This window comes from Pleurodeles waltl, chromosome 5, assembly GCF_031143425.1.
Source record: "Pleurodeles waltl isolate 20211129_DDA chromosome 5, aPleWal1.hap1.20221129, whole genome shotgun sequence".
Taxonomy (NCBI): domain Eukaryota; kingdom Metazoa; phylum Chordata; class Amphibia; order Caudata; family Salamandridae; genus Pleurodeles; species Pleurodeles waltl.
Genome location: NC_090444.1, coordinates 1,811,832,906 through 1,811,859,941, shown reverse-complemented (window position 1 = coordinate 1,811,859,941; position 27,036 = coordinate 1,811,832,906). Strand labels below are relative to the sequence as shown.

At 46.7% G+C, this 27,036-nt stretch overlaps 1 protein-coding gene across 1 annotated transcript in view; it reads right to left on the bottom strand.

The window, feature by feature from the left end:
* Positions 1-27,036, bottom strand: part of LOC138296834 (exportin-5-like) — a 723,294-nt gene that overhangs the window by 289,117 nt on the left and 407,141 nt on the right. The window contains exon 20 of the mRNA XM_069236301.1: positions 9,358-9,455. Coding sequence (XP_069092402.1) covers positions 9,358-9,455 — 98 coding nt within the window. The remainder of the gene's footprint in view (positions 1-9,357; positions 9,456-27,036) is intronic.

Genomic DNA, 27,036 nt, shown 5'->3' with positions numbered 1-27,036 from the left:
AATTTTTTGTGCTAACATGCTTAACTGCGTGGAGTGCGTCCCTCCCTGCTTGTTTAGATAATACATTGTTGTCATGTTGTCTGTTTTGACGAGAATGTATTTGTGAACTATTATTGGTTGGAAAGCTTTTAGTGCTTGAAAAACTGCAAGAAGTTCTAGGTGATTGATATGCAGTTTTGTTTGATGTACGTTCCATTGTCCTTGTATGCTGTGTTGATCGAGGTGTGCTCCCCACCCTGTCATGGAAGCATCTGTTGTTATTACGTATTGTGGCACTGGGTCTTGAAAAGGCCGCCCCTTGTTTAAATTTATGTTGTTCCACCACAGAAGCGAGAGGTAAGTTTGGCGGTCTATTAACACCAGATCTAGAAGGTGACCCTGTGCTTGAGACCACTGTGATGCTAGGCATTGTTGTAAGGGCCTCATGTGCAGTCTTGCGTTTGGGACAATGGCTATGCATGATGACATCATGCCTAGGAGTTGTAATACCATCTTTGCTTGTATGTTTTGTGTTGGATACATGCGTTGTATGATGGTGTTGAAATTTTGAATTCTTTGTGGACTTGGAGTGGCTACTCCTTTTGATGTGTCTATTATGGCTCCCAGGTATTGTTGTACCTTGCGTGGCCGAATCTTGGATTTTGTGAAATTGACGGTGAACCCTAGTTTGAAGAGGGTTTGTATGATATGATTTGTGTGATTTGAGCACTCTATTAACGAATGGGCCTTGATTAGCCAGTCGTCTAGATATGGGAACACATGTATTTGCTGCCTTCTGATGTGTGCAGCGACTACCGCTAGACATTTGGTAAAGACTCTTGGTGCGGTTGTTAATCCGAAAGGCAGTACCTTGAATTGGTAATGTATTCCTTTGAATACAAACCTTAGGTATTTCCTGTGCGATGGGTGAATTGGTATATGGAAATAAGCATCCTTGAGGTCTAAAGTTGCCATGTAGTCGTGCAGCTTTAGCAATGGCAATACTTCTTGTAGTGTGACCATGTGGAAGTGGTCTGATTTGATGAAAGTGTTGACTACTCTGAGGTCTAGGATTGGTCTCAGTGTTTTGTCCTTCTTTGGTATCAGAAAGTACAGTGAGTAAACTCCTGTGTTTATTTGTGTGTTTGGCACTAATTCGATTGCATTCTTTTGCAATAGTGCCTGCACTTCTATCTCTAGGAGATTGGAATGGTGTGTTGTTAAATTTTGTGCTTTTGGTGGTATGTTTGGAGGGAACTGTAGAAATTCTATGCAGTAACCATGTTGGATAATTGCTAGAACCCAAGTGTCTGTAGTGATTTTCTCCCATGCTCTGTAATAATGACCTATTCGTCCCCCCACTGGTGTTGTGTGGAGGGGGTGAGTGACATGTGAGTCACTGTTTAGTAGTAGGGGTTTTGGGGCTTTGGAATCTTCCTCTATTTCTAGGGAATTGCCCTCCTCTATATTGTCCCCGAAAACCTCCTCTATACTGTCCTTGGTAACTGGACGGTGTGGCTTGTGAGGTGCTGGCTTGTGTGCTTTGACCCCGAAACCCCCCTCGAAAGGGCGTTTTACGGAATGAGCTGTAATTCCCTCTGCTCTGCGGGGAGTAGAGTGCGCCCATGGCTTTGGCAGTGTCCGTATCTTTTTTGAGTTTCTCAATCGCTGTGTCCACTTCTGGACCGAACAGTTCTTTTTCATTAAAAGGCATATTGAGAACTGCTTGTTGAATCTCTGGTTTAAATCCAGACGTTCGGAGCCATGCATGCCTTCTGATAGTTACAGATGTATTAATTGTCCGTGCAGCTGTATCTGCAGCGTCCATGGAGGAGCGGATCTGGTTGTTGGAGATGGCCTGTCCCTCCTCAACCACTTGTTTTGCCCTATTTTGGAAGTCTTTGGGCAGATGTTCAATGAGATGTTGCATCTCGTCCCAGTGGGCTCTGTCATAGCGCGCAAGTAGTGCCTGGGAGTTCGCGATGCGCCACTGGTTTGCAGCTTGTGCTGCGACTCTTTTACCAGCTGCATCAAACTTGCGGCTTTCTTTATCTGGGGGTGGTGCATCTCCAGATGTGTGAGAGTTGGCCCTTTTCCTAGCTGCTCCTACAACAACAGAGTCTGGTGGCAGCTGTGTTGTGATGAAAGCCGGGTCTGTAGGATGCGGCTTATACTTTTTTTCCACCCTTGGTGTGATTGCCCTACTTTTGACCGGGTCCTTAAATATGTCTTTTGCGTGCCGGAGCATACCAGGGAGCATAGGCAGGCTTTGGTAGGAGCTGTGGGTGGAGGAGAGTGTGTTGAACAGGAAATCATCCTCGACCTGTTCTGAGTGGAGGCTTACGTTGTGAAATTGTGCTGCTCTAGCCACCACCTGAGAGTACGCGGTGCTGTCTTCTGGTGGAGATGGTTTTGTAGGGTATGCCTCTGGACTGTTATCTGACACTGGGGCGTCGTATAGGTCCCATGCGTCCTGGTCTTGGTCACCCTGGCTCATGGTGGTGTGAGCTGGGGAGTGTGATGGCGTTTGTGCTGGTGAAACGTTAATCACGGGCGGAGGAGAGGGTGGTGGTGTAACTCTTTTCACCACTTTTGGTTGTGGTGCTTGTTCCGTCTGGAACTCCAACCTTCTCTTTCTCCTAATGGGGGGAAGGGTGCTTATTTTTCCTGTCCCCTGCTGAATGAAGATACGCTTTTGCGTATGGTCCGCATCAGTTGCTTGTAGCTCTTCCTCAAACCTATGCTTCTGCATTTGGGAGGTTAGCGAGTGCTCTTCTGTATAAGAGCCTGAAGCTGGGTCGCTTGCAGTTTGTTTCGGCGTCGAAACTGTGTCTGCGTGTTTTTTCGGCTCCGAGGTGACTTTTTTCCTTTTCGGGGCCGAAACCTCTCGGCGTCGATCTGTTTCGGTGCCGCTGTCTCGGCGTCGAGCCGTGTCCACACCGGCATCTCGGTGTCGAGGCTTGTCTCCAGCACTTTCTCGGTCCCGAGAAGGCTGCGTGCCGGTGTCTCGACCGGAGTCGGACGATCTCGGCACTGTTTGGGCCTTTTTCGGTGCCGACGGTCGGTCACCGATTTTATGGGTTGAGCCATGGCCTGGTGGCAGTGGCGTCCCCTGGGCCTTGTAAATGTTTCTTTGTGTGGTTTTCGACGTCTTACTCACGGTTTGTGTATCGTCGAATCCTTCGGAGTCTGAGTCTTGGATCGAGAAGGTACCTTCCTCTTCCTGTTCCTCGAACTCCCGTCGGGCTGTCGGTGCGGACGCCATTTGAAGTCTTCTGGCTCGACGGTCTCGGAGTGTTTTTCGGGACCGGAACGCACGACAGGCCTCGCAGGTGTCTTCGCTGTGCTCAGGTGACAGGCACAGGTTGCAGACCAAGTGTTGGTCTGTGTAGGGGTATTTATTGTGGCATTTGGGGCAGAAACGGAACGGGGTCCGTTCCATCGGCGTTCTTCAGCACGCGGTCGGGCCGACCAGGCCCCGACGGAGGATCGAAAAATTACCCCGAAGGGCACCGGAGCTCTTCGATCTTCGATGCGGTGTTGAATGTAAGTATGCCGATCCCGAACGCAACAATACCGACGAAAATCTTCCGAAATTAACTATTTTTTCTGTTCCGAAACTCGGAGCGACAGGAACACGTCCGAACCCGATGGCGGAAAAAAAACAATCGAGGATGGAGTCGACGCCCATGCGCAATGGAGACAAAAGGAGGAGTCACTCGGTCCCGTGACTCGAAAGACTTCTTCGAAGAAAAACAACTTGTAACACTCCGGCCCAACACCAGATGGCGAGCTATTGCAGAACATGCGTATCTACAGCGACAGATGCCATCGAACTCTTAATTTACAGAGGCCTGTGGCCATCCTTAGGAACACAGTAGAGGGTAGAATTGTTTAGGCATTTGCAGGAAGAAAGAGTATACACTAGAAGATGAATGTTACCCTGTAAGCATCTGTTCATGGCACGTAGTGCTGTAGATTCACATGTTCTGCTATCTAGTGTTGATCTCAGACCTGTCCAACTTATTTTTCTTTGAAGTCTTTCGAGTCATGAGCTATTGTTACTCCTTCCTTAGTAATGTTCATGGGCATCAACCTGTGATCCGCTGCCCCCAGGGGTCTGACACATGAGGTAGTAGGAACTTGCATCTCCAGCTGGGGTCTCTCGGCAGAAATACATGTGTTTTTATATTTATTACTTCCTTTGTGCAGCAGTCTTAAAAGCATTGTAAAGTTCCCTTTACACACAGCAGCTTTTGGGCTTCAAAATAAAGAAGAAAGAAAACAAAAAAAGCGCCAAGATAACTCTGGTGATTAATGTACCTGCTGGAGAGGGATGGGAGTTTTGTCTAGTGGCAGTTTTGACTCATCTAAGATAGTGCAGATGGTTAATATGCCTGCTGTAAAGAAAGTGTATCATGCAAAGAACAGTATTTCATGTACATAGAATAGTGGGTCACTGCTTTTGTCACAGAGATTATTTTGTTACTGTGTAATTCATTAGTTACAATCATAATCTAGCGCAGTGATCTATGGATTGCTATCAAAGAGCTGCAAGGCACAAATTCGAAAGTCATGTTTTTCCTAGTCTTTCATTGTCCTTATGCTGCTAAAAAGGTTTGCTTGCTTAGAAATACATTCTTATTATTGTCAATGCTAACCACTGTGTTATATTCTAATTCCTGAGTTTGTGCTTTTCCAGACCAAGCACTCTTAGAAAATGCCTACCAGTGTGGATGACAAGTGAATCTTACACCTTGCACTACCATTTAAAGTGCTCCGACACCCTACACTGGTGTGAGAGGTGCTATAAAACAAATGGGTTACATCTGACAGAGAGCCTATGAAGAGATGAGAGGCCCTTATGGTTTTACTTCTTTTACCACCTCATATTTATGTGAAAAAGCTTTCTCAGATCTTATGTACCTAAAAAATAAAAACAGAAATCGCTTGGGAAATGTAGAATCTGTCCTGAGGATTCAGCTTTCCTAAATAAAACCAAACCTTGAAAAAACAGTCGACGAGATGCAGCGCCAACCTTCCCATTAATTTTTTTTTATTTTTACAATAAAAAAATCATTATAGCTTTAGTAATTTGTTTGGTGTCTACTTGTTGGAGTATTTTGATGTGAATTACTCTTTTAATGTTTGAAATTTAAATAGTACAAACTGCCTGCAGCTTCTTAGATTCTCTGCCTGGGGGTGCTGCGGGATGGAATTTTGCTTTGTGCATGACATGACGAGAGTTGCACTACCAAACTCTCTGGTGAAGCATGGGTGAAAAGGGAAGTCAAGATCTCCTGCTGGTGGGATGCAACTGAGGGTGAAAACCCTGGTGACTGTCGGAGAGGTTAAAGATGCACCTTTAATGAACATTACATGGTAATGTATTAACAGTTAACAAATACGATAACTCATCACTTGTTACCTTTATGCTTTTTTTGGCCCAACTTTGACTCTGCTGCCTTTTGACTGGGTTTAGGTTATAGAAATATCACATACATGCATAAAAGCAGACGTGGGTTTGCTTCATTCAGATTCAATGGACTACATTAGTGCTATTGAAGGGGAGAAGTGGCTTGGAGGCTGCCCAAGTAGGTGAAATGATTTCAGTCAAGATATCGGACTTGACCTCAACTGTAAGTCTAAGACATTTCTCCATTCTGCCATAAATGATACCACCTTTGGGGTGCTAGCCCCAAAGAACTCTCCATATCCATCTCTGGTAAAATAATAAGGTCACTAACTTTTTATAGTCATAAGTAGTTTGCTGTGTCAGAGTCTGGAGGAGGGAGCACATATTAAAGTAAACTTCCTTATATATTTGATATGTGCTAGGCCACAGTACTATCATCATAACAAAGGGTAAATCTGGACATATGACAAGGATCTGAGTCTGGCCCCAAAAGGTCCTCCATCATCTGACACTACTCTTTTTTGGCACAAGTCCTTGCTGTACCTGGAATCTTCTGCTAGTAGCTGTGCCTTCCTTTTGGACTGTAGGAGTAAAGCCTTTGTTTAAGGGAAAGGGGCTTAAAGAGGGGCAGGAGCCTGTGGAAGCACTGGAATTAGAGCAGAGACTTATGGGCATGGTACAGCGATTCTGGCCAGAACTGGAAAGGCACATGATGCATGTGCCCACACTAGTTTTTCCAGACACAAGGCACTTGCTGAGGAGAACTGAACTGAAATGGAGATCACAATGTACAAGATGCCTGTATTTATGCTTAAGAGCTGGTACACCCAAATGTATGCTACATTATGCAGTCTGTCTCACTATAACCAGCTTGCTTCAATCGTGAAAGGAGATATGACTAGGCTATGGCAAAAATAGTACTGGATAGCACTCACGACACAGCAGTAGTTGCCATTACACCATAAACCCCCCCACCATGCCCACACAATTTGGCCACAGCCACAACAAACATGAGACTCTCAGACCTGTACCACCACATAGAAACCAGATAGGTTACAAAGCTCTGAAGTAGAGGTTCATAGTGATTAAATTTAACTCATGTACTTTGGGAAACATGCATGTTTACATAGCCACTCTTTTCTGGGCAGCTTCAAATAATGCTTCCATGTTATTGCACAATGTCCTTGTACAGAAGTGTTACACACTAATTTCTGCAGAATCACATTCTACACATTTATTAGATAAAATAAAGACATTATCAAATCCGAGAAACAGAGCTTATTTTGAGAAGCCATGGGTGGGATTGAAGATCTAGAAAAGCAGAAACTGCTCAAGTATCCAAGAACAAACGATTTGCCCTTGTGGTATTGTACATGTCTTAATCTGTAATGCACAGTATGTCAAACCCCTACTGCATCTCTAACTTTAAGAATTATACACTCCTTTGTAGTAGTAGTTTACAAATAGTGCTCCTATTTCATCATTGGACAAGAAATACGTGTGATATGTGTCATCGATCCTGCAACTCTTATACATATTACAGGCTTTCACTTCAAGTTTACAGAGCCAGAGGGGGCAGTTTTGACTATTGCTATTTTCCTATACAAAGTTACAGATAAAGTAACTTAATATAAGCATGTTGAGCTTTAAATCACATGAAACAATACAGAATGAGTATAAAGAACACCAACATATACCATGATATCTTTGTAGGAAAATGGCTCCTTTTTAGAGTTACCCCCCCCCCAACCTTTTGCCTGATATTGATGCTGACTTGACAGAGTGTGCTGTGACCCTGCTAACCAGGCCCCAGCAGTAGTGTTCTTTCACTAAAAAAGTACCATTGTTTCCACAATTGGCACACGCCTGTCACACAGATAAGTCCCCTGTAAAAGTTACCAGTGGTACCAAGGGCCCTGTAACCAGGGAAGGTCCCTAAGGGCTGCAGCATGTATTGTGCCACCCTACGGGACCCTTCACCTAACACAAGCACACTGCCTTTGCAGATTGTGTGTGTTGGTGGGGAGAAAGAGGCAAAGTCGACATGGCATCTCCCTCAGGGTGCCATGCCCACAAAACATTGTCTGTGGCATAGGTAAGTCACCCCTCTAGCAGACCTCAAAGCCCTAAGGCAGGGTGCACTCTACCACAGGTTAGGGCATAGCTGCATGAGCAATATGTCCCTACAGTGTGTAAGTCCATTCTTAGACATTGTAAGTACAGTGTGGCCATATTAAGTACATGCTCTGGGAGTTTGTCAAAATGAACTCCACAGTTCCATAATGGCTACACTGAATACTGGGAAGTTTGGTACCAAACTTCTCAGAATAATAAACCCACACCGATGCCAGTGTTGGATTTATTAAAAATGCACACAGAGGGCATCTTAGAGATGCCCCCTCTATTTTACCTAATCCTTCAGTGCAGGACTGACTGGTCTGTGCCAGCCTGCAACTGAGAGATGAGTTTCTGATCCCCTGGGGTGAGAGCCTTTGTGCTCTCTGGGGCCAGAAACAAGGCCTCCACAGGGTGGAGGTGCTTCACAGCTCCCCCTGCAGGAACTGTAACACCCAGTGGTGAGTCTCCAAGGCTCAGGCTTGGGGTTACAATGCCCCAGGGCACCCCAGCAAGTGGAGAACTCTGCACTCCCACGACACCGCCTGAAAATGGAATCCCGAGGAACCCCCTGATCGGGACTGCCCGGGAAGAAGATATTGGATGCCGGGAGAAGCACTACACCAGCAGCTGCCAGGCCCGTGAGAAACCAGCCACCGGTTCAGCAATGACCAGCAGGCAGCCCTCACCCTGGCCCGGTTGGTGGCTTGCCCGAGAGGCCCCCGTGTGCCCTGCCTGCAGCACCTAAGTGAGCCCCGGGTCCCTCCATAGAATTCTATTGAGAACCAAACACCCTGTTTTGCACACTGCACCCAGCCGCACCTGTGCCGCTGAGTGTGTAGTTTTTGTGCTACTTGGGGCCCCTCCAGTACTCCCCCAAACTCCCCTGGTCTGCCCTCTGACAACAAGGGTACTTACCTGCAAGCAGACTGGAACCGTAGTAACCCTGTCTCCATAGGTGCCCACGTTATTTTGGCACCGTTTGACCTCTGCACCTGCACCTGTTGCTGGGTGCTTGGGGTTGCCTTGAACCCCCAAAGGTGGGCTACTTATGCCCCAGAGACTGAACCCGTAAGTGTGGTACTTACCTTCCCAAGGAACTGTTGAAAATTGCAGTGTCCACTCTTAAAAGTAATTGAGTGTGTGTTTTCACTTATTGCTTGTTTGTGTACAACAAATGCTTAACACTACCCTCTGATAAACTGCTCGACCACACTACCACAAATAGAGCATTAGTATTATCTATTATTGCCTCTGTCAAGCCTCTTGGGGAACCCCTGGACTCTGTGCACACTATATCTCATTTTGATATAGTATATACAGAGCCAGCTTCCTACAATCTTGAATTAAAACATGTGATGTGAACAAGCTGGATCATGCTTAGATAGTCAAATCTGGACTAGTGGCAAAGGAAAGTAAGCTCTTAGTGCAGCCCGAACCCCAGCATTACCGCTCATCCTCTATGGGCAAATAGCTATTTTTGAGCCACAGAAGCCTTGTCTTAATTGTGGGGCTTTTTCTCTACTGTGATAATGTGAAAGTAAACAAGGCCCAGCATGCACGCGGACACCAGTTTTTTTTTTGTTTGCATACTTGCTATTGGTTAATTAATTAAAGAGAACAAAACTATTTTTAAGTTTCTCCCAGTAATGGCTGAAAAATTATTTTATCCCATTTGCTCATCACATGCTTTCTACATTACTACTTCAAAATTAAACAATCCTCATTTTATTAAACTATTTACTGGACAATGCACTATCCACTACTTCACAAGATGAAATACAAATGGGAAGCCGTATGCTTTCTTATTGTTAGAGTTGATAATTAGCACAAATAATATTTATTACCTGCAACAGGTGCAGAAAGTTCAAGTCTATAAAGGGCCTTAGCAAACCGGTACATCATCCTGGTTAAATATTCTGGCAAATGAATATTTTGTTGAGTCCTGCAATGAAAAAAAGTTGATACACGTGAGTACAAAAATCTGGCTAACAAACCTAGTAATAGTAATTACCACATACACATATGTAGATGACAAGATTGTTTAGGGGGAATACACATCCAGTTTAATTTTGTTACATATGCAACATACACCGGAAAGGCACTTAGGAAATTCTAAGCACTACTTAATTCTGTACAGAAAGAAAATAAATATTACTCACCCAGTAAGCATCTGTTCATGGCATGTAGTGCGGTAGATGCACATGCTGAGCATAATCCTGCCATCTAGTGTTGGGCTGGGAGGGTGTGCAAGTTGGTTTTCTTCTAAGCAAGTCTTCCGAGTCATGAGGTACTGGGACTCCTTTCTCTGGTAATTCCCTTGGTCACTGACTCCATCGTTAGATTGTTATCCTGTATGGCTGGTGAGGATGAAACCTAAAGTACAAGTCACTTACCTTCCATAACTCTCAGTGTCAGATTCCTTTCTTTTTAATTTCCCCCCATGCATCAGACTAGATCTGGACAATTTTCTGAGCAGTACCACTGCGTCAAAACTAAGACCCTTCATTGGGAGTCCCTGTCCCTAGAAATCAGTTCCCAGAGCAGGGAAGATGGGTGGGTCAGTAAGGAATTTGCAACTAGAATAGAATAGGTCTCTACCAGATATGGTCTTACCGAAGGTGAGAAACTTGTTAATCTGATAGAGACTTGTTGCAGATTCCTTACCTTTGAATAGATACCCAAGCAATATCATCCCGGGAGGTGGGTCTGTGAACCAAGATCATACTAGAAAGTTCAGCAGGACCAAATGGGCGAAGTGCCTGTCCCTACAGACCGGACTACCCAAGTAGTAGAGTTTGGTAAAAGTGTGCAGAGGTGCCCTAGTGGCAGCCCGACAGATGTCAAGGCTGAAACTCCACATGCTAATGCAGTGGTCACACCTTTAGCTCAGGCAGAATGAGCATGCAAACCCTCAGGGGGTTGCTTCTTGCACAATGCATAGCAGATCACAGTACACAGAATGACACATCTGGAGATGGTCCGCATCGGCACTGCCTGACCTCTCTTGGCACCCACATAATCAATAAAGAGTTGATCATCCATCTGGTACTCTTTTGTACCAATACAGTAGAATGTCAATGCTCTTCTTGGCCCAGGCGGTGGAGTGTCTCCTCCCAAGGATGCGTAAAAAATAGTGCTGGATTGTCCTACATGAAAGGACGTAACCACTTTTGGCAGAAACGAGGCCCTAGTGCGACGCACCACTTTGTCCTGACAAAACAGTTGGAAAGGTAGGGCCCCTTAGAGGACAATGCCTGCAGGTCACCCTACGGGAAGATGTAATGGCCACAAGTAAGGGTGTTTTCAAAGTGAGAAGCCTGAGAGGACAATTGTGGAAAGGCTTGAAAGGAGCGCACATCAGAAAGGTCAAAACCAAATTAAAATCCCAATAGGGCAATGTAGAAAAGCACCATTTTTTTTTTTTTTTTACATGTTTAACCCCCACTTTTTTTCTGGTTTCTGATGTGGCTTTGACTGTTGGTGCACTGGGTCCCTGCTAACCAGGTCCCCAATACCTTTCCCCAAAACTGCACAACTGTTTTGCACAATTGGCAAGCTCTATAGCTACCACTTTAAGTCCCTAGTAAACGGTACCCCTGGTGCCTAGGGCCTGGGGTACTAAGGAAATTCTCTGAGGGCTGCAGCACCAACTGTGCCACCCTTGGGGGGCCTCACATAACGCACACAGTGCTGCCAGTGCAGACTGTGTGTGTTGGTGCAGGCTACATGAAAAAGACAACCTCTCACACATCCCTGTGTGCCAGTTACCCTATCACTGCATGTGTGAAGTGTAAGTCACCCCTAAGGCAGGGTGCATCCAGGCCCATGTGAGGGGATATATGCATGAGTTATGACCCTGCTGTGTGTCTGTTGATTCTGAGGCACAGCAAGTGTACAGGGAAGTCATTTTAAATGCATGTGCTGGACACTGGTCATCACGAGTTCCCCAGCCACATGATGGCTTCTGTGAATCCTGGGATGTTTGGCATCAAACATCTCAGAATAATAAACCTTCACTGACCCCAGTGATGGAGTTATTAAAAAGTGCACACAGAGGGCAACTTCAAGGTGCCTACTGAAAACCTACCAGCTACTAGTGTGCTGACTGACTGGTACTGACTGGTTCGTCCACCACAGATGCGGCTCCGGCCATCCAAGGTTAGAGCTAATGCTCGCAAGGGCCTAAGACAAAGGCATGCTCTGGGCAGAGGTGTGACCTCCTCTTCCAGGTAGGATGGACATTCCAGGGTGGGGAGCTTCAAAGGCCTTTCCGCCTTTGTAATGCGACCCAGCAGAGATGACCAACTATACCCCCGTCCTGACACCACTTTTGGTGGCAGCACAGGGAGGACAATTAGTTAAATTAAGAGGAGTGCCCACTTCATGCCAGTCCCACTCATAAGGTGGACGAACTGAAGTGGACACTACTTTTTAAATTCCTACTTTTTTTTTATTTTTTATTTTTTAGAAAGAATTAGGCCACTAGGGTTAGGACTATCCCCCTCTTCCCAGCAGAAGTGGTCATAGGAAGGGTGTAGTCACCCTAATGGTGGTTAGCTCATTGACTACCGCCTGGCACTCCCTGTAACGGCCTTAAATTGAATAACTAGGTGGCACCCTAGAACACAGATTTTGACAACCTAAGAAGACCCGGACAAAGAAGAGTTGCACCCGCAGAAGAGGAAAGGAAGACGCAGCTGACACGGACCCAGCCCTTCGGGCCTGTCTGCTGAACTTGAAGGATCCTGCACAAGAAACCAACACGTTCAGCCTTCAACAAAGACACAAGTCTCCTGTGCGCACCGGACTTGTCCTGCAACAAAAAAACTCAAGGAAAAGACTCTGCTGATCCTGGAACCCCGACACCAGAAATGACCACTGCACCGGACGTCCACGACTCGAGGTGAAGCCAACCAACGGTACCAATGTGGGTCCCCAGCTGCCAAGAGAGCGAGTCCAGTGTGGTCTCAGCCATCTTGGAGTCTCCTGAGATCCCTACAGCCTCTGCATGCTGGCCCCCTCTCCCACAGGCTAGTGGAGAGAGAAAATCAGACATACCCAGCAGCCATTGCACCCGTGACCCCTAACCCCAGCTGAAGTGGGTCACCGGTGCCAACAAAATCCCCCGGTTCCTTTAATTTTTTTTTTTTTATTGTTATTGAATGTAGAAAGGAATAAACATCAAACAGCTGCAACACTGAAATGTCAATCCAGGAGGAACTTGGGGGATTCCGGAGGGGGGCGGGAGAATGCCCGGCAGAAACAACACAGGGAGGACACAGTGTTCAGCAATAGTCGTACCTCACATATAATTGAATGAAAAAACAATAAATCACATCTTAGTAACAATGTCTTTGAAGCAATACATAAAGACATAAGGAAACCGAGTTAAGTACTTTACTACGCACTGTGGAAAGCTAATGGGAGCGTGGAATTGCTGTCTGTATCAGGAAGAGGAAATGTTAAGGAAAATCCCAAAGAGAATTTGATCCGTGAGAGGGTTAGTGAGGCCCCATGAGGTGCGTCCAAAAGCACTCGCTAGGATATTGTATGTGGAAGGCACCATGGTGCTCATACGGACATAGAAACATCACAGAACATATTGTACATGCTGTGGAGGGGTTATGTTTAAGGAGGGCGTGTGTCGTCTTTAACCTCTATTCTTATAATGAGCACATCCCATAAATCACAACCACCACGTGTTAAGCCCTTATTTCTCAATTAGGGCTTGCAACCATTTACTAAGGTCCGGGGTGTTGGGCGCCTTCCAATGCGTGGCTATTAGGCTCTTAAAGGTAATAAATGTAAAATCTATGAAGATACTTGTCACCTTTGGCCTTAGAACGCAATCTTAAGAGACACGATTCGTGGGTGGCAGGTCATGGTCTGCCATGTCAGCGTTATCTCCATTACCTGCTGCCAAGCGTTCAATAAAGGGGGACATTCCCACACCATATGAAATAAACTCAATTCAGGTAACCCGCAGCAAGGGCACCTCTGGGCAGATGTTGGGAACATTAGTTTGATACTGTGGTTGGGGGGGGGTAAGCTTGGTGGAAATAGTTCAACTGGGTAAAGGGAAACCTGGGATTAGACGATATCCCTTTAACATTAAACAGGCCTTTCGACCATGATTGTAAGGGACAGAGGACTGGGGAGCACCACATCCCAGAGAGCAAGAGCATTTTTCATTCCAGGACCGTGTATGGCATTCAGGGCATCATAACATGGATATCGCTTTCCTAGATCCCAGGTCTGATAGCAACGGGGTAAGAGTTTGTGATAACAGTGGTTCGGCATCACTGTTATGCCAGATGTCATGTATTAGCCATCTTATTGCACAATATGTTAGGAAAAGGCCAGCGTGTACATCACTGGTCGCCGTGATTTCATCAAACGTCAATAGGGATCCTTCTTTAAAATAGTCACCCACAGTTGTGAGATTCACCACTAACCACGGTGCCATGCATGCCCGACTGAGCAGCACCAGGGCGCGTGGAATGTGTGTTATACGAATCAGTGGCGAATAGGGTGGGTTAGGGGGCTTAACATGTATAAATATGCGCCAGCAAACTCTGGCAGTGTCTATCAAAATGATTTCCCGTATAGGGGGACATGACTTATCTGTTGGCCAGGTATATACTGAGGGTCGGACACAGTTATTTTTTTCGAAGTTTTGGGAATCTTTCAGCCACCGAAGTTGCCGTTGGAGTTGGGCTGCGGCACAGTATAATTCCAGGTTAGGCCCTCCTCTGTCCTGTGGAAACTGCGTCATAGCCAGGGCAACACAGCGTCTGTCTTCCCCCCAGTGTGACTCTATTAGTAATATGCCAAAGAAGGAACAGGGAGAATGACTGGTAGCGCTGCAAAGTAGTGCAATAATCCGGGGAGTAATAACATTTTGGCAATTGCCACCCGACGAATTGAGGAAAGTGGTGGAGAGCATCAAAAAGGGAGTGATCCCCTAATGGATCTTTCTATCCAGAAAAGCAGGTAATTGTGTAGGTGGGGGACCAGGGAACACCGCATACAGTGTTGGGTAGTAAGTATTCTTTCAATGCTGTGTTGATGGCTACTTGTGTGTTGATCACCACGCCTGTGTCCAGTCTGACTGCACCAATCGGGGTGCGATGCAGGGAGTCGTGGACTGGCCATGCCAAGAGCTGACTCAAGCCGTTACCTTCAGTGTACTGCCAATACAGATAGTGTCAGTGATCATGGCTGCACAGCCTAACATCAGCATCAGTGGGCCCCCCTCTGTGGCACAGAGGGGTTGGTGTTTTTTTATTATGTCCAAAGTATCTGGAAATGCACTCAGTTAATTCCAGGCAAAAGGGGGTTGGATCTGAGAGTGCTTTGACTTGAAGGCGCCAAGTTGGCACCCTTTTGATTAGTGTGCCCCATTTCAAAACTACCCTCAGAGGGCAGTGGTTGGACACAGAGCGAGCTAAATAGTCTGAGCTCAGCACTCTGTACCAGACTTGCTTGCCCCACAAACAAATCTATTGTGTAAGTCATGCGCTGGGTAATAAAAGGAGCACATGCGTGTTGTTGGTGGCCAGCACGCCACAAATCAAAGCCTCTAAACCCTTGGGAGGTTATCCTGCAGAGAGCCCTGGGCAATGGTGGATGGGAACGGTACAGATTGATATAAGGTGTGCAATTAAAACCGCCTCCCCAGAGGCAGTCAGTGGTTGGGTCATGAAACAGATCAGGAGTGAGCATGTTCACAAAGTCCTCATGGCCTACACTGGCTGCATATATTCCCACTAATGCTAACGGTATTCCATGTAGGTGGTCTTCTGTGATCACATAGCTCCCATCGCCATCAGTGTGTGTGTGTGTGTGTGTGTGCTCCGTGTGATATGGAACGCCCATCGCTACCCATATCAATACCCCCGGGCAAACGTCAATGTCGTAGTGCCATGTATCTGTCCCCTCCAACTGGACCTAAGTTTTCGAAGTTCGGTTTACATAAAATGAATTTCTTGTAAAATAGCTATATGTCTATGATGACATTTGAGGTATGCGTGTATATGATGACACTTAGCAGAAGACGCCATACCCCTCACGTTCCGCGTTAGGATGTTGTAGCATGTTAGGGATGGGAGTGACTGCACACATGTGCATCTATAGTCTTGCAGTTAAGAGATAAACAGAACCTAATTTCCAGTATACTTTTCCATGTCTCGTGGATGTGCACAGCACGGTATGGAGCGTGCCACCGCACGCCCCCACTAGACACGCCCCCTCCCAACCATGTGCCGCAACTAAAGTATAACAAGGAAGACCAAAACAGTCAAGGTTGGCAACATGCCAAAATGAAGAATAGTACAACTCGTTACAGACTGCATAAAGTGGTAGATATACAGACTATTCCCATGGGTGGAGTGAAACTGGTCCATATGGAAGTATTTGTTGGGGGGGGAGTTTAATTCCAACATATAGATTGCACATGGCTCACAGGATGTATCTCTATACCCATGTCCGATTCCCTACAAGGAAATAAGTCTCTGCACCCCAATTTGGTTCCTGCCTTCCATGTGGGCACGAGGTATCCTGATGTACACTGGCACTGCAGAAGCCATTTCAGGATACATGCAGTGGGGTAATTGTCTGCATCATTCATCCGAAATCTACCAGTGCACTGGATTATTTGACCGTCAGTATGAGCCTTTTAGGCCGCAGCATCTGGGTGGGCTACTTGTGATCCGGGCAGATGGCACAGGCCAGTTCAAGTAGTGAGAGTGAATGTACGCTATCTCAAAGATCTTCAGCAGTGTGGGGTGTGACAACTGGGCTTTTAGAAGAATCAGCATAGTCACTGGCTTCCCCCGGATCTGAATCTGCGTCCGAAGTGCAGGCCACCTGGAGCATGGCAAAGGAGTTTGACTCGAGTTCCATCGCTTCGATCAGAACTTTGGCCCATTCCTCAGCAGCTTGGGCCACAGTAGGTTTAGCCCTACAGCCGGTCGGTACAGGGGTCAGCCACTGCTTTGTTGTATCCTCTTCACAGAGCAGTTGGACCAAACCCTTAGCATTAAGCCACGTCAAAGTCCTCTGGTGTTGCAAAAATTTGAGTTTTTGCACCATCTTCCACACAAAGTTTAGTCAGAAATAACAGGGAATTTTTTACATTGTGGTCACAAAAGCATTGTTTAAATGCAAGGAAGGAGTTCCACCTTTTCTGGACCTCTGTAGTGAAGTCAGGGTAGGCTATGATAGGTGTGTCTTCAAAGTTCTATGGCCCATTATTTCAGAAGCTGTCAGGAAAACTATTACCAGCGATGTAAGGTTCTTCGCTCAGCAAAAGCGATTTCCCTTTTCCCTGTACCCACGTTGGTTGCAGCGGCGTCTTTGCACCCCGTGGCTCTTGCGGAGGCTGATCCTAAAACTAGCCTCCTCAGGTTTAATTGCCACTAAAGATGGTGGCTGTTGTGATTGGGCCAGTCACCTGAAAAGCAGGATGTCTGCAGGGGTGATGGTATGCCCCTGACTTCCTGGAACACCTCTTTGCACTGCCTGGTGGACACAGAAGCTCCAGCAGGCGTCCCAAAGTCCCAAAAGGAAAGGGGACGTGGAAGAGAGAGAGACAAACACTGCCACGTCTTGCTGCCTGGTCCAGCCAGGCACCCTGTATCTTGAAGGGGGCAGGCGGGGGTGCAGGTTGTTGACAGGGTGATATTTAGTGCACTCAACTTCGTTGAAACAATCTATTTCTGATATGGGCATGGGAGAGGTAGAAGAACCCCGGGATGCTCCAGCACTTTTCTTGGATAATAATACCTGCTGGCACAATTACTAACACTGCATTACTAAAAACCAAGGACTGGCTTCACAGAGATTCACTGTAGCACACTACAATTAAAACTGTGGTTGCACTTATCATGCAAAAGAAAGACAAATAAGGGCATTAATTGTATCACATATAATATTCCTGCATGGGGTTAAACTAAAAGGAACAAAAACAATCCAAGAAATACAGATATCCACTCTGGGTTCAAACAGTTAGGGTGGCCCAGCTGGGTTTGGTTTCACTGTGTGTGAAAAACCCTTCAAAAAGCAAATTCCCCAATGAATGACAATTTAAATCCAAGAGTTATGCTACTAGAGAAAGAAAAGTCATGTAAATGCTCTTAAAATGGCACTGTCACTTTTAGTAGTACTTGAGCTCAAGCAGATTTCCTGAAGCACATTTAGGCAAGTAACTACAATAATAATGCAGAATGTTCAGAAATGCATTTGTCTCTTCAAGATAAGCACTAAAATACGAGGTCTGAAATACACCAGCTGTTCTAGGAAAGCGAGGCGCTCAAAGAACAAACTCCCTGGAGAATACTAGTCACTTGGCTGCAGTCTTTTCCGTTGTGCTGAAGGAATGCCTGGTGTCAGCTGGTACAGGAACGAAGAAATGAATTGCCACAAAAGTCCTGAATGAGGATGACAGCAGGGGCTGGACTGCCATGTCAGGAAAGCAGATGAGTTTCCACGTGTGGATGAAAATAAACGTCACCACGCCCAATCAGAAGCACATGTCTACACCTAATAACATCAGCAAACGAGCACTGGTAAAACAAGCATTGATAAAACCAACTGTGTAACACAGCACATTATGTTTACTTAGAAACATGAAGATTTAACCAAGAACAGCGATATGATTTAACCCTAATCCCTGAGGATGCTGACAGATAACGCTGGAAACACCCTGGGGATTCTTGACAGTGGCCGCAGATCTTTGTGAGGTCAGAGCTGTGGCTTCCCTCCAGCTGTTCCTCTCAGGGAGCCGTGCTGTGGCTTCCCTCCAGCTGTTGCTCTCAGGGAGCCATGCACTTCAACTGTCATCTTGAGAAGAATGAGCATTGTTCCTGTGGCGCTTGGATTCATTAAGAATTCTTTCAGTATTGAGTAGTTAATCCTTTTTTTCTTGGTACGCTGTGCACACCAGGAACTTTTTCCCTTTTGGAGAAGCTGAATGTTTTCATTCTTCCAGCAGCTGGCTATCTGCTTTATGAGGAGAATTAGTTCTGGCTCAACTGAACTTCTAGCAAATGCCGTAAGGGAGCCTTCCGTATAATATCTAGACTTGCCAATAAATATAAACCAATAAATATATAACTCAGACTGATGCTTTAGAGACTGATAGAGAAATCCGAACTTTGAGAAGGAGGTTTCTATAAAAGACAATAGTAAATTGTATATTTGTGAAATTTTGGACTGTTCTTCAGAGAACCTTGGACTGTTCCTCTGACTTCAGGAGAAAAGAAGATTCAGAGATAACATTGTTCTTTTAGCGAGAGAGAGAGAGAGAGGCTTGTCTCTCAAAAGATTCAGGTTAGGAGAGCGACTGCATTGGGTGAATGAGAATGATTGAACAGTTGAATGCACAGTAGGAATGTACTCATTTATGATCTTATCACACCACTGCAGGTCCTTCCTAATCGGTTTGCAGAGGCAAAAGTAGATAGGACTAACGATCTATTTTTGTGGTAGTGTGGGTGAGCAGTTTGGCTTATCAGAGGGTAGTGCTAAGCATTTGCTGTACTAAGAGGCAATAAAAGACACATTCAAAGAATAAACCCGAGACCAATTTAGAAAAAAAAAACACCTTTTTTTGTATATACTTTCAACCCAAGACCTTCATCACAATGTGGAGCAAACCCACTGTAAACAACGACGTACGAGGCCACTCTCAGAGTAAAGTACTGGGCACTGATCGGAAACAGTAGCAAGTCACTCCAGGCAGAACTGAGGCGGCCGTATTCAGGGCTGCAGCAAGGTATCGGGTGCCCAATGGAATTGGTCCTTCTGAAGACAGGCTGCAAGCTCCGGCTAGGAAAACAGTCAGGTACAACAAGAAGGTAGGTTGTAGACTTGGGGTGCTAGGGGACGTAGGTGCACCTTTGGTTCTTTTCTCCAGGGCCCAGGAGCGAGAGATGGAGGGGTGTCCTAAGGTGTCTGGTTTCTCCATCCAGGAGCACTCGCTGTAAGGGGGTCGTGTGTGTTAAAGATGCAGGTATCGTCCGGTGACCTACCTCCGATTAGGTCAGGGGCGACGGGTACAGTGGTTGCTGGAGGAGTCGGGTTTTCTCTCACCAGAAGGACACGGGAGAGGAGGCCTGCGTGTGGAGGCTGCAGGCAACTTAGGGGAGTGCAAGAGGGCTGAAACCTGAGTGGACTCGGACTCTGGACAGCTGGTGAACCTTGTTGGCACATGGTTGGCTTCATCTCAGGCCGTGGATGTCTAGTGCAAAGGTCACATTGGGTGTTGAATCTTTGCTTTTCCGGAGACTTTGTTGCAGAGCAGATCCGATACTCACAGGAGTCTGAGTCATTGTGGAAGATAGGCAGTCCTCCTGGGTTAATTGGAAGCTCAGCTGCAGGACAAGTCATCTTTTTTGGGCAGAGTTCGTCGAGCTCAGCAGGCAGGCCAGTGGAGCTGGTACCAAGTCAGCTTCTGCTTCTTTTCCTCTTCTGCAGTGTGACTCCTCTGTCCTTTTGCTCTTAGGCTGTTTGGATTCAAGTTCTAGGATTCAAGCGTGAGACACACATGCTCAATTTAGGGGCATTACAGTGTGTGCCAGGTGATAGCCAATAGGCTCACCACCTTTAGGGTGACTACACCCTTCTAATTACCACTTCTGCTGCAAAGTGGGCATAACCCTAGTGGCCCAATTCCTTCCAAACAAGATGGCGGAATTTAAAAAGTAGTGTCCACTTCAGCTCGTCCACCTTAGAGGTGGGACTGGTATGAAGTGAGCACACCACCTAATCTGACTAATTTTCTCGCCTGTTCTGCTGCCAAACATGGGGTCAGAGGGAATTGGGGTCAGTAATCTCCACCATCTGGAGAAACCTGGGTCACATTACAAAGGCGGCTAGGCCTTTGACGCTCCCTGCCCTAGAATATCCATCCTGCCTGGCTGAGGTGCTAACACCCTCGCCTAGAGCAAGCTTCTGTCTCAGGCCCTCGAGAATGCTGGCTCTCACCTTGAAGGTGGGGGAGTGGGGGGGAGAGGCAGACATGTTTCTAAGGTGACTGAACTGGCTAGAACCAGTCAGTCAACACACTAGTAGGTGATAGGGTTTCAGGGGGCACCTCTAAGCTGGTAGGGTGTCAGGGGGCACCTCTAAGGTGCCCTCTGGGTGCTGTTATTAATACACCCTCACAGATGCCAGTGGGGGATTTATTAATCTAAGATGTTTGATACCAAACATCCCTATATTCAGAGAACCTTTCATGTAGCTGGGAAACTCGTAGTGACCAGTGTCCAGCAAATGCATTTAAAATGTCTTTTCTGGTTACTACGTCTGAGAATCAACAAAAACACAGCAGGGACATATCTGCTTGCGCAAACATATCCCCTCAAATGTAATATAATACACCTTGCTTTAGTGCTGTAACCCCTGTTAGAGAGGTGACTTACATACAATGTATGCAGTGTTTAGGGGACATGACACACAGGCTGTGTCTCATGTCGTGTTTTCACTTTTGTATGCACCAAGACACGCAATATCAGCCAGTAATGTGTTTGGTGATGGGTGGCACAATTTGTGCTTCAGCATTGAAGGACCCTCCTCAGTACCCCAGACCCTAGGTGCCAGGAGTACCATTTGCATATGGGAAAAAAAGACTGCATTTTGGGGGAAAAGAGATCTGGCACTTGGGTCCTGGTTAGCAGGAACCCACTGCACTTTCAGTGGAAATTACAGCAGAAACTAGGCAAGAAGTGGTTGGTGCAACTGCAATTGCAGATTGTGTGTGCTGGTGGGGAGAAAAAAGTAAAGTCAACATGACATGCCCACAAACCATGGCATGTGGCATAGGTAAGTAACCCCTCTAGTAGGCCTAATAGCCCTAAGGCAGGGGGGCGCTATACCACAGGTGAGGACATAGCTGCATGAGCAATATGCCCCTACAGTGTCTAAGTCCATTCTTAGACATTGTAAGTACAATGTGACCATATTGAGTACATGGGCTGGGAGTTTGTCACTATGAACTCCACAGCTCCATGATGGGTTCACTGAAGACTGGGAAGCTTGGTATCAAACTTCTCAGCACAATAAACCCACACTGATGCCAGTGTTGGATTTACTGTAAAATGCACACAGATAGCATCTGTATTTTACCCAACCCTTTAGTGCAGGACTGACCCGTCTGTGCTAGCCTGCCACTAACAGACAATTTTCTGACCCCATGGGGTGAGAGCCTTTGTGCTCTCTGGGGTCAGAATCAGAGCCTGCTCTGGGTGGAGGTGCTTCACACCTCCCCCTGCAGGAACTCTAACACTTGGTAGTGCGCCTTAAAGGCTCAGGCCTCCTGTTACAATCCTCCAGCTAGTGGAGATTGCCCCCATCAAACCCCCAGACCAAGCCCCACTTTTGGCGGCAGGTCCGGCAGGAAAATTAGGTAAAACAGGGAGGACTGACCACTTCAACTAGGACTACCCCAAGGGGTCCAGAGCTGAAGTGACCCCCTCCTTGTAGAATCCTCCATCTTGTTTTGGAGGTTAGGGACCAATAGGGTTAGGAATGTGCCCCCCCCTCCCCAAAGTGAGTGGGCACTGGAAAGGTGATGACCTCAGAAGAAAGAATAATGACTGCTAAGCTGACCCCAAGTGACGACTCCAGACAACAAATGACTTAGCTCAAGTCCTACCAGCCTGTCTGCAGTTTCAAAGACCCCTGCTCAAAGAAGGGGACGCATCCTGCAGGACCAGCAACCTCTACAAACCCCCCAGAACCACCCTGGATCCATGAGTCTCTGCACCCACAGCCCAAGGTGCGAGTCTAGGGGGCCCACCGGTCCAGAGAAGGTCCCCAGGCGATTCCAACCTATAGTCCATCCTGGGTTGACCGCTTCTAGCCAACACATCGACTGCTGCAGCCTGAATCCAGAGGACCCCCCTGACCGCGACCGGAGCCGACGAAGATACTCGACGCCTAAGGAGATCCTTGCACCCGCCGACCCCCTGGCCCTGGGGAATTCGACCAACAGTCCAGCAACATCTAGCGGGTGCCTCTCCTGCCTGTCCAGCCTTTGGTTTCCCGGAACCAACCCCCAGGACCCAGCCTGGAGCATCTTTTGTGACCATGGGATCCCCCCATTGAAAAGTATTGGGCACCCAGCTCTGAGTTTGCACCCTCCACCCAGATGCACCTGTGCCGCTAAAGGTGTACGTTTGGTGTGATCCTGTGGCCCCCCTGCTGCTGACCTAAACCCCCTAGGCCAGTGTCCTGGAATCGTGGGTACTTACCTGCAATCTGCCTTCTACCGAGCACCCGGAGTCCTCACCTCATAGGATTCCATTACAAACCAGACGCCAACTTTGGCCTCTGCACCCAACTGTCCTCGTGTTGCACTTTTGGGGTTGGCCTAAGCTTTGACCTGTGGACATCCTAAATCGCCAAGACTGGAATCGTAAGTCATGTACTTACCCGTTTTCTGTGCTAACACTTACCACCCTAGGACTCTATGGAGCCCTATGGAAAATTGCACTGTCAACTTTTGAAATAGAAAATTGCTACTTACTTGTAAATTGCTTTATTTACAAAAAACAAAGTACATTTGATATACATACTTGATACCTATTGACTACTGTAATTACCAGCAAAAATGTTCATCTGGTTCTAGTAATAAAGTAACAAAATATATTTTTGTTATATAAAAAACATTGGCCTGGAGTTAGTCATTGAGTGCGTGCCTCATTTTTTCAGTGCGTGCCTCATTTCTTGACTGTGTGTACATCAAATGCTTTGCACTACCCTCTGATACGCCTATCTGCTCGACCACAGTACCACAAAAAAGAGCTTTAATACTTTACTTTAGCCTCTGGGCAATCCCTGTACACACTGCACACTATATCTCATCTGGGTGTAGTACATACACAGCTAGCTTCCTACACTAGGCATGTTTGGTATCAAACATGATAGAATCATGCAACTACCCCAATTTCAATGCTAGTTGCATGATCCAATGTACTCTTGGTGTTCCTTAGAGGATCCCCCCCAGTTCTGCCTGTACAGCCCTTGCTGGGTCTGCCTGCCAGCCCACGTGGCTGCAGACCCCAGACAAGGTTCTGCCCTCCTGCTGTAAGCCTAACTCGAGCACTGGAAGGCAGAACAAAGGGTTTCCTGCAGGAGGGAGATGTAACCTTCTATCCTTTAGAACTAAGTGTCCCTGGGCTGGGGTGGCCTTCCAAAACCGCTAGACTGCTATGAAGGACTTGTTTGGTACCCTCCTTGCATAAACTGTTTTGCACCAGTGCAGGAACCCCCGGTTCCCATTCTGGCACGAAACCACACAAAGGACAGTGAAGTGACCAACCCCCTGTCCAGCTCCTCTCCTAGGGAAGTGCACAGAGCTCCGCCAGGCGGCCTTTTGATTCTGCTATTTTGGAAACAAGGTAGGCAGAGGCCCTTTGAAGCATCTGACTGGTCAGAACAGGTAGATGACATCCCTGACCCCTTCCGATAGGTAAGTCACTACAGAGACTGGCCAACCCCCTTATAAGGTTACTTTTAAAAAAAAATATGTATTTTATTAACATTTTGTTATTTTACATTTGTATGACTGTTCATGTTAACATCTTGCACTTATTATACATGACCATTTAACAATTCACATTAGTAATGTGCATTTCTTTTGGTTCGTTGTTTATTACTTTGATGTTGTTAACATTTTTTATGTGTATGTTTGGTCCTAATTTTAATAAACTGTGCTCATTGACATACTATATTGTGTTCCTCGCTTCATTACACTATTGTTTTGGAGCTAATAACCAAACAATGAACTTGAATCCATTCTAAGTTATAACTTAGGGGAGAAAAAGAAGGAAGAAAAAAAGGGGGGGGGGAGGAATAAGGATAAATAAGCGATGGTAATAGAAGGAAAAGAAAAGGGAAAAAGGAAAGAAAACAAAAAAACCATAAGAGGTCAACTTTACAGCTTTGTGTGGGTGGAACTTATAGTTGTTGGTATTTAAGGCACAAGAGCATAGCAACTTTGAAGGAGGGGGCCAGTCCAGGGCACATCAGTGTACAGAGGGGACGGCAGACCACTCACGCCATTCGCTGGTTCTAATAGTGGGGTAGGAGTTAGCGGCTCGATTGTCTTCATATTGCTACCCTCAGTGTGGTCTATTTATAATTTTGGCCATCTTTGGGCACCTATTTGGGAATTTTCCCCACTTCGTCAACTTCCTAGGGTGTGCTAGTCATCACCTGTTATTACTTCGGGGCTCGCTAATCTCTTGAGTATACCATCCCAGCTCGTTATTAAGTCTTCCCACCCTGGGGCAATGGGAACCCGGCAGATGACCTTGGCCTCCTCTGCCTTTAGGACCTGTAGTTCAGCCCTAGACCATCCTGTAACATCCCCTTTCCAGTCAGCCATTGTAGGGTGGCCTGAGGCCTTCCAGCCCTTCGAGATTAGTCTCTTGTAAAGGGCCAGGGACAGGTCCAGGAAACGTCCCCCCACCTTCCCGCATAGTGCAACCGGTCTGAGACCCAGTAAGCACAGCTCAGGGGTGAGTCGCAACTCCGCCCCAAGTAGTTCAGATAGAATAGGCAGTATCTCCCTCCAACTAGACTGAAGCACCGGACATCTCCATACCATGTGGTCTAAATACGCATCTCCCCCCCCACACCTCGGGCATGTCCTAGGGACCCCCCCCATATATACGGAACAGTCTGTGGGGCGTGAGGTACGCCCTGTGTAGATAATTGTATTGGATGTATCTTAACCGCGTGTTACGCGAGATCACCCGGGGATAAGCCAGTGTTTTGATCCACTCTGAGTCAGACAAATCCCGCCCAATCGTGTTCTCCCATTGTTCTCTCAAGGACTGTAAAGGGTCTAAAGCTGCCTCAACCTGGGCCCGGTATATTTTGGCGATCAGATGTGGTTCCTCCCTTGATGTCAGCAGTAGGTGCAGGACCCCCGTGGGCAGCGGGCTACGTATTTATTGTGTCCCAGTGAACTTTAAGAGTGTGCACTAACTTCCCGAAAAGCAAAAATTGACCCCTGGGAACACCCTCTCCCGTTAGGTCAGCAAATCCCTTCAGTACACCCCCCTCGAAGAGCCCACCCACTGTCTCTATTCCAGCAGTAGACCAAGGGCCAAGCCCCAGATTTCCCGGTCCCTTCCCCCCGGACTCCAGGGATAGTACCGACAGTGGCAAAGCTGGAGAGTATGGCAGGCCCACTCCCACCCTATTCGTACACCTTTTCCAGCATGCCATTGCGACATTTATCATTATATTGTTCCCAGGGAGGGCTATTTTCCTGTTTGCCATGCATGCTGCAATCCATGCCGTATCCGTTACCCCCTGGGCAGTACATAAATGCAGGCGTCCCCTGCCTGCCAACCAGCCGGACACCCACTGTAGCTGGGATGCCAAGTAGTATGCCTCAAAGTCAGGGGCTCCCAGTCCTCCCATGCAGGACGGCCTACAGATAGTTGTGAGTGCGGTGCGTCTACGTCCATCGTCCCATATTAGTTCTCTGAGCAACGCGTTCAAGTCGCGGAACCATGCCTGGGGGATCAGCAGTGGTAAATTGGCAAAATAGTAGAGAAGTCGGGGAAGCATGATCATCTTTGACAGTGTCACTCTGGCCATCACTGATAATTTCAGAGAGCGCCAAAACCCCACCGAGGACCGCAAGGATCGGAGCGCTTTGCCAAGGTTACCCTCTCTTAGGTCTCCCAATTCGTGGAATATTTGAATACCCAGGTACTTAAAGGTCCGTGGGGCCCATTTCAAGTCTATTGGATATACTGCTGGGCGCATGTAACCAGACGTCAAGGGAAACTGTAGGAAGTTGGCTCTGTATGCACTATTTCAAAGTAAAGAATAGTATGCACAGAGTCCAAGGGTTCCCCTTAGAGGTAAGATAGTGGCAAAAAGAGATAATACTAATGCTCTATTTTGTGGTAATGTGGTCGAGCAGTAGGCTTATCAAAGGAGTAGTGTTAAGCATTTGTTGTACATACACACAGGCAATAAATGAGGAACACACACTCAGAGACAATTCCAAGCCAATAGGTTTTTATATAGAAAAATATATTTTCTTAGTTTATTTTAAGAACCACAGGTTAAAATTTTACATGTAATACTTTGTATGAAAGGTATTGCAGGTAAGTACTTTAGGAACTTTGAATAATCAAAATAGCATATATACTTTTTAAATAAAACACATTTACCTATTTTAAAATTAGACAGTGCAATTTTCACAGTTCCTAGGGGAGGTAAGTAATTGTTAGTTCTTGCAGGTAAGTAAACCACCTATGGGGTTCAAGTTTGGGTCCAAGGTAGCCCACCATTGGGGGTTCAGAGCAACCCCACAGTTACCACACCAGCAGCTCAGGGCCAGTCAGGTGCAGAGTTCAAAGTGGTGCCCAAAACGCATAGGCTTCAATGGAGAAGGGGGGGGCCCCGGTTCCAGTCTGCCAGCAGGTAAGTACCCGCAACTTTGGAGGGCAGACCAGGGTTTTTTTTTAGGGCACCGGGGGGGGGGGGGACAC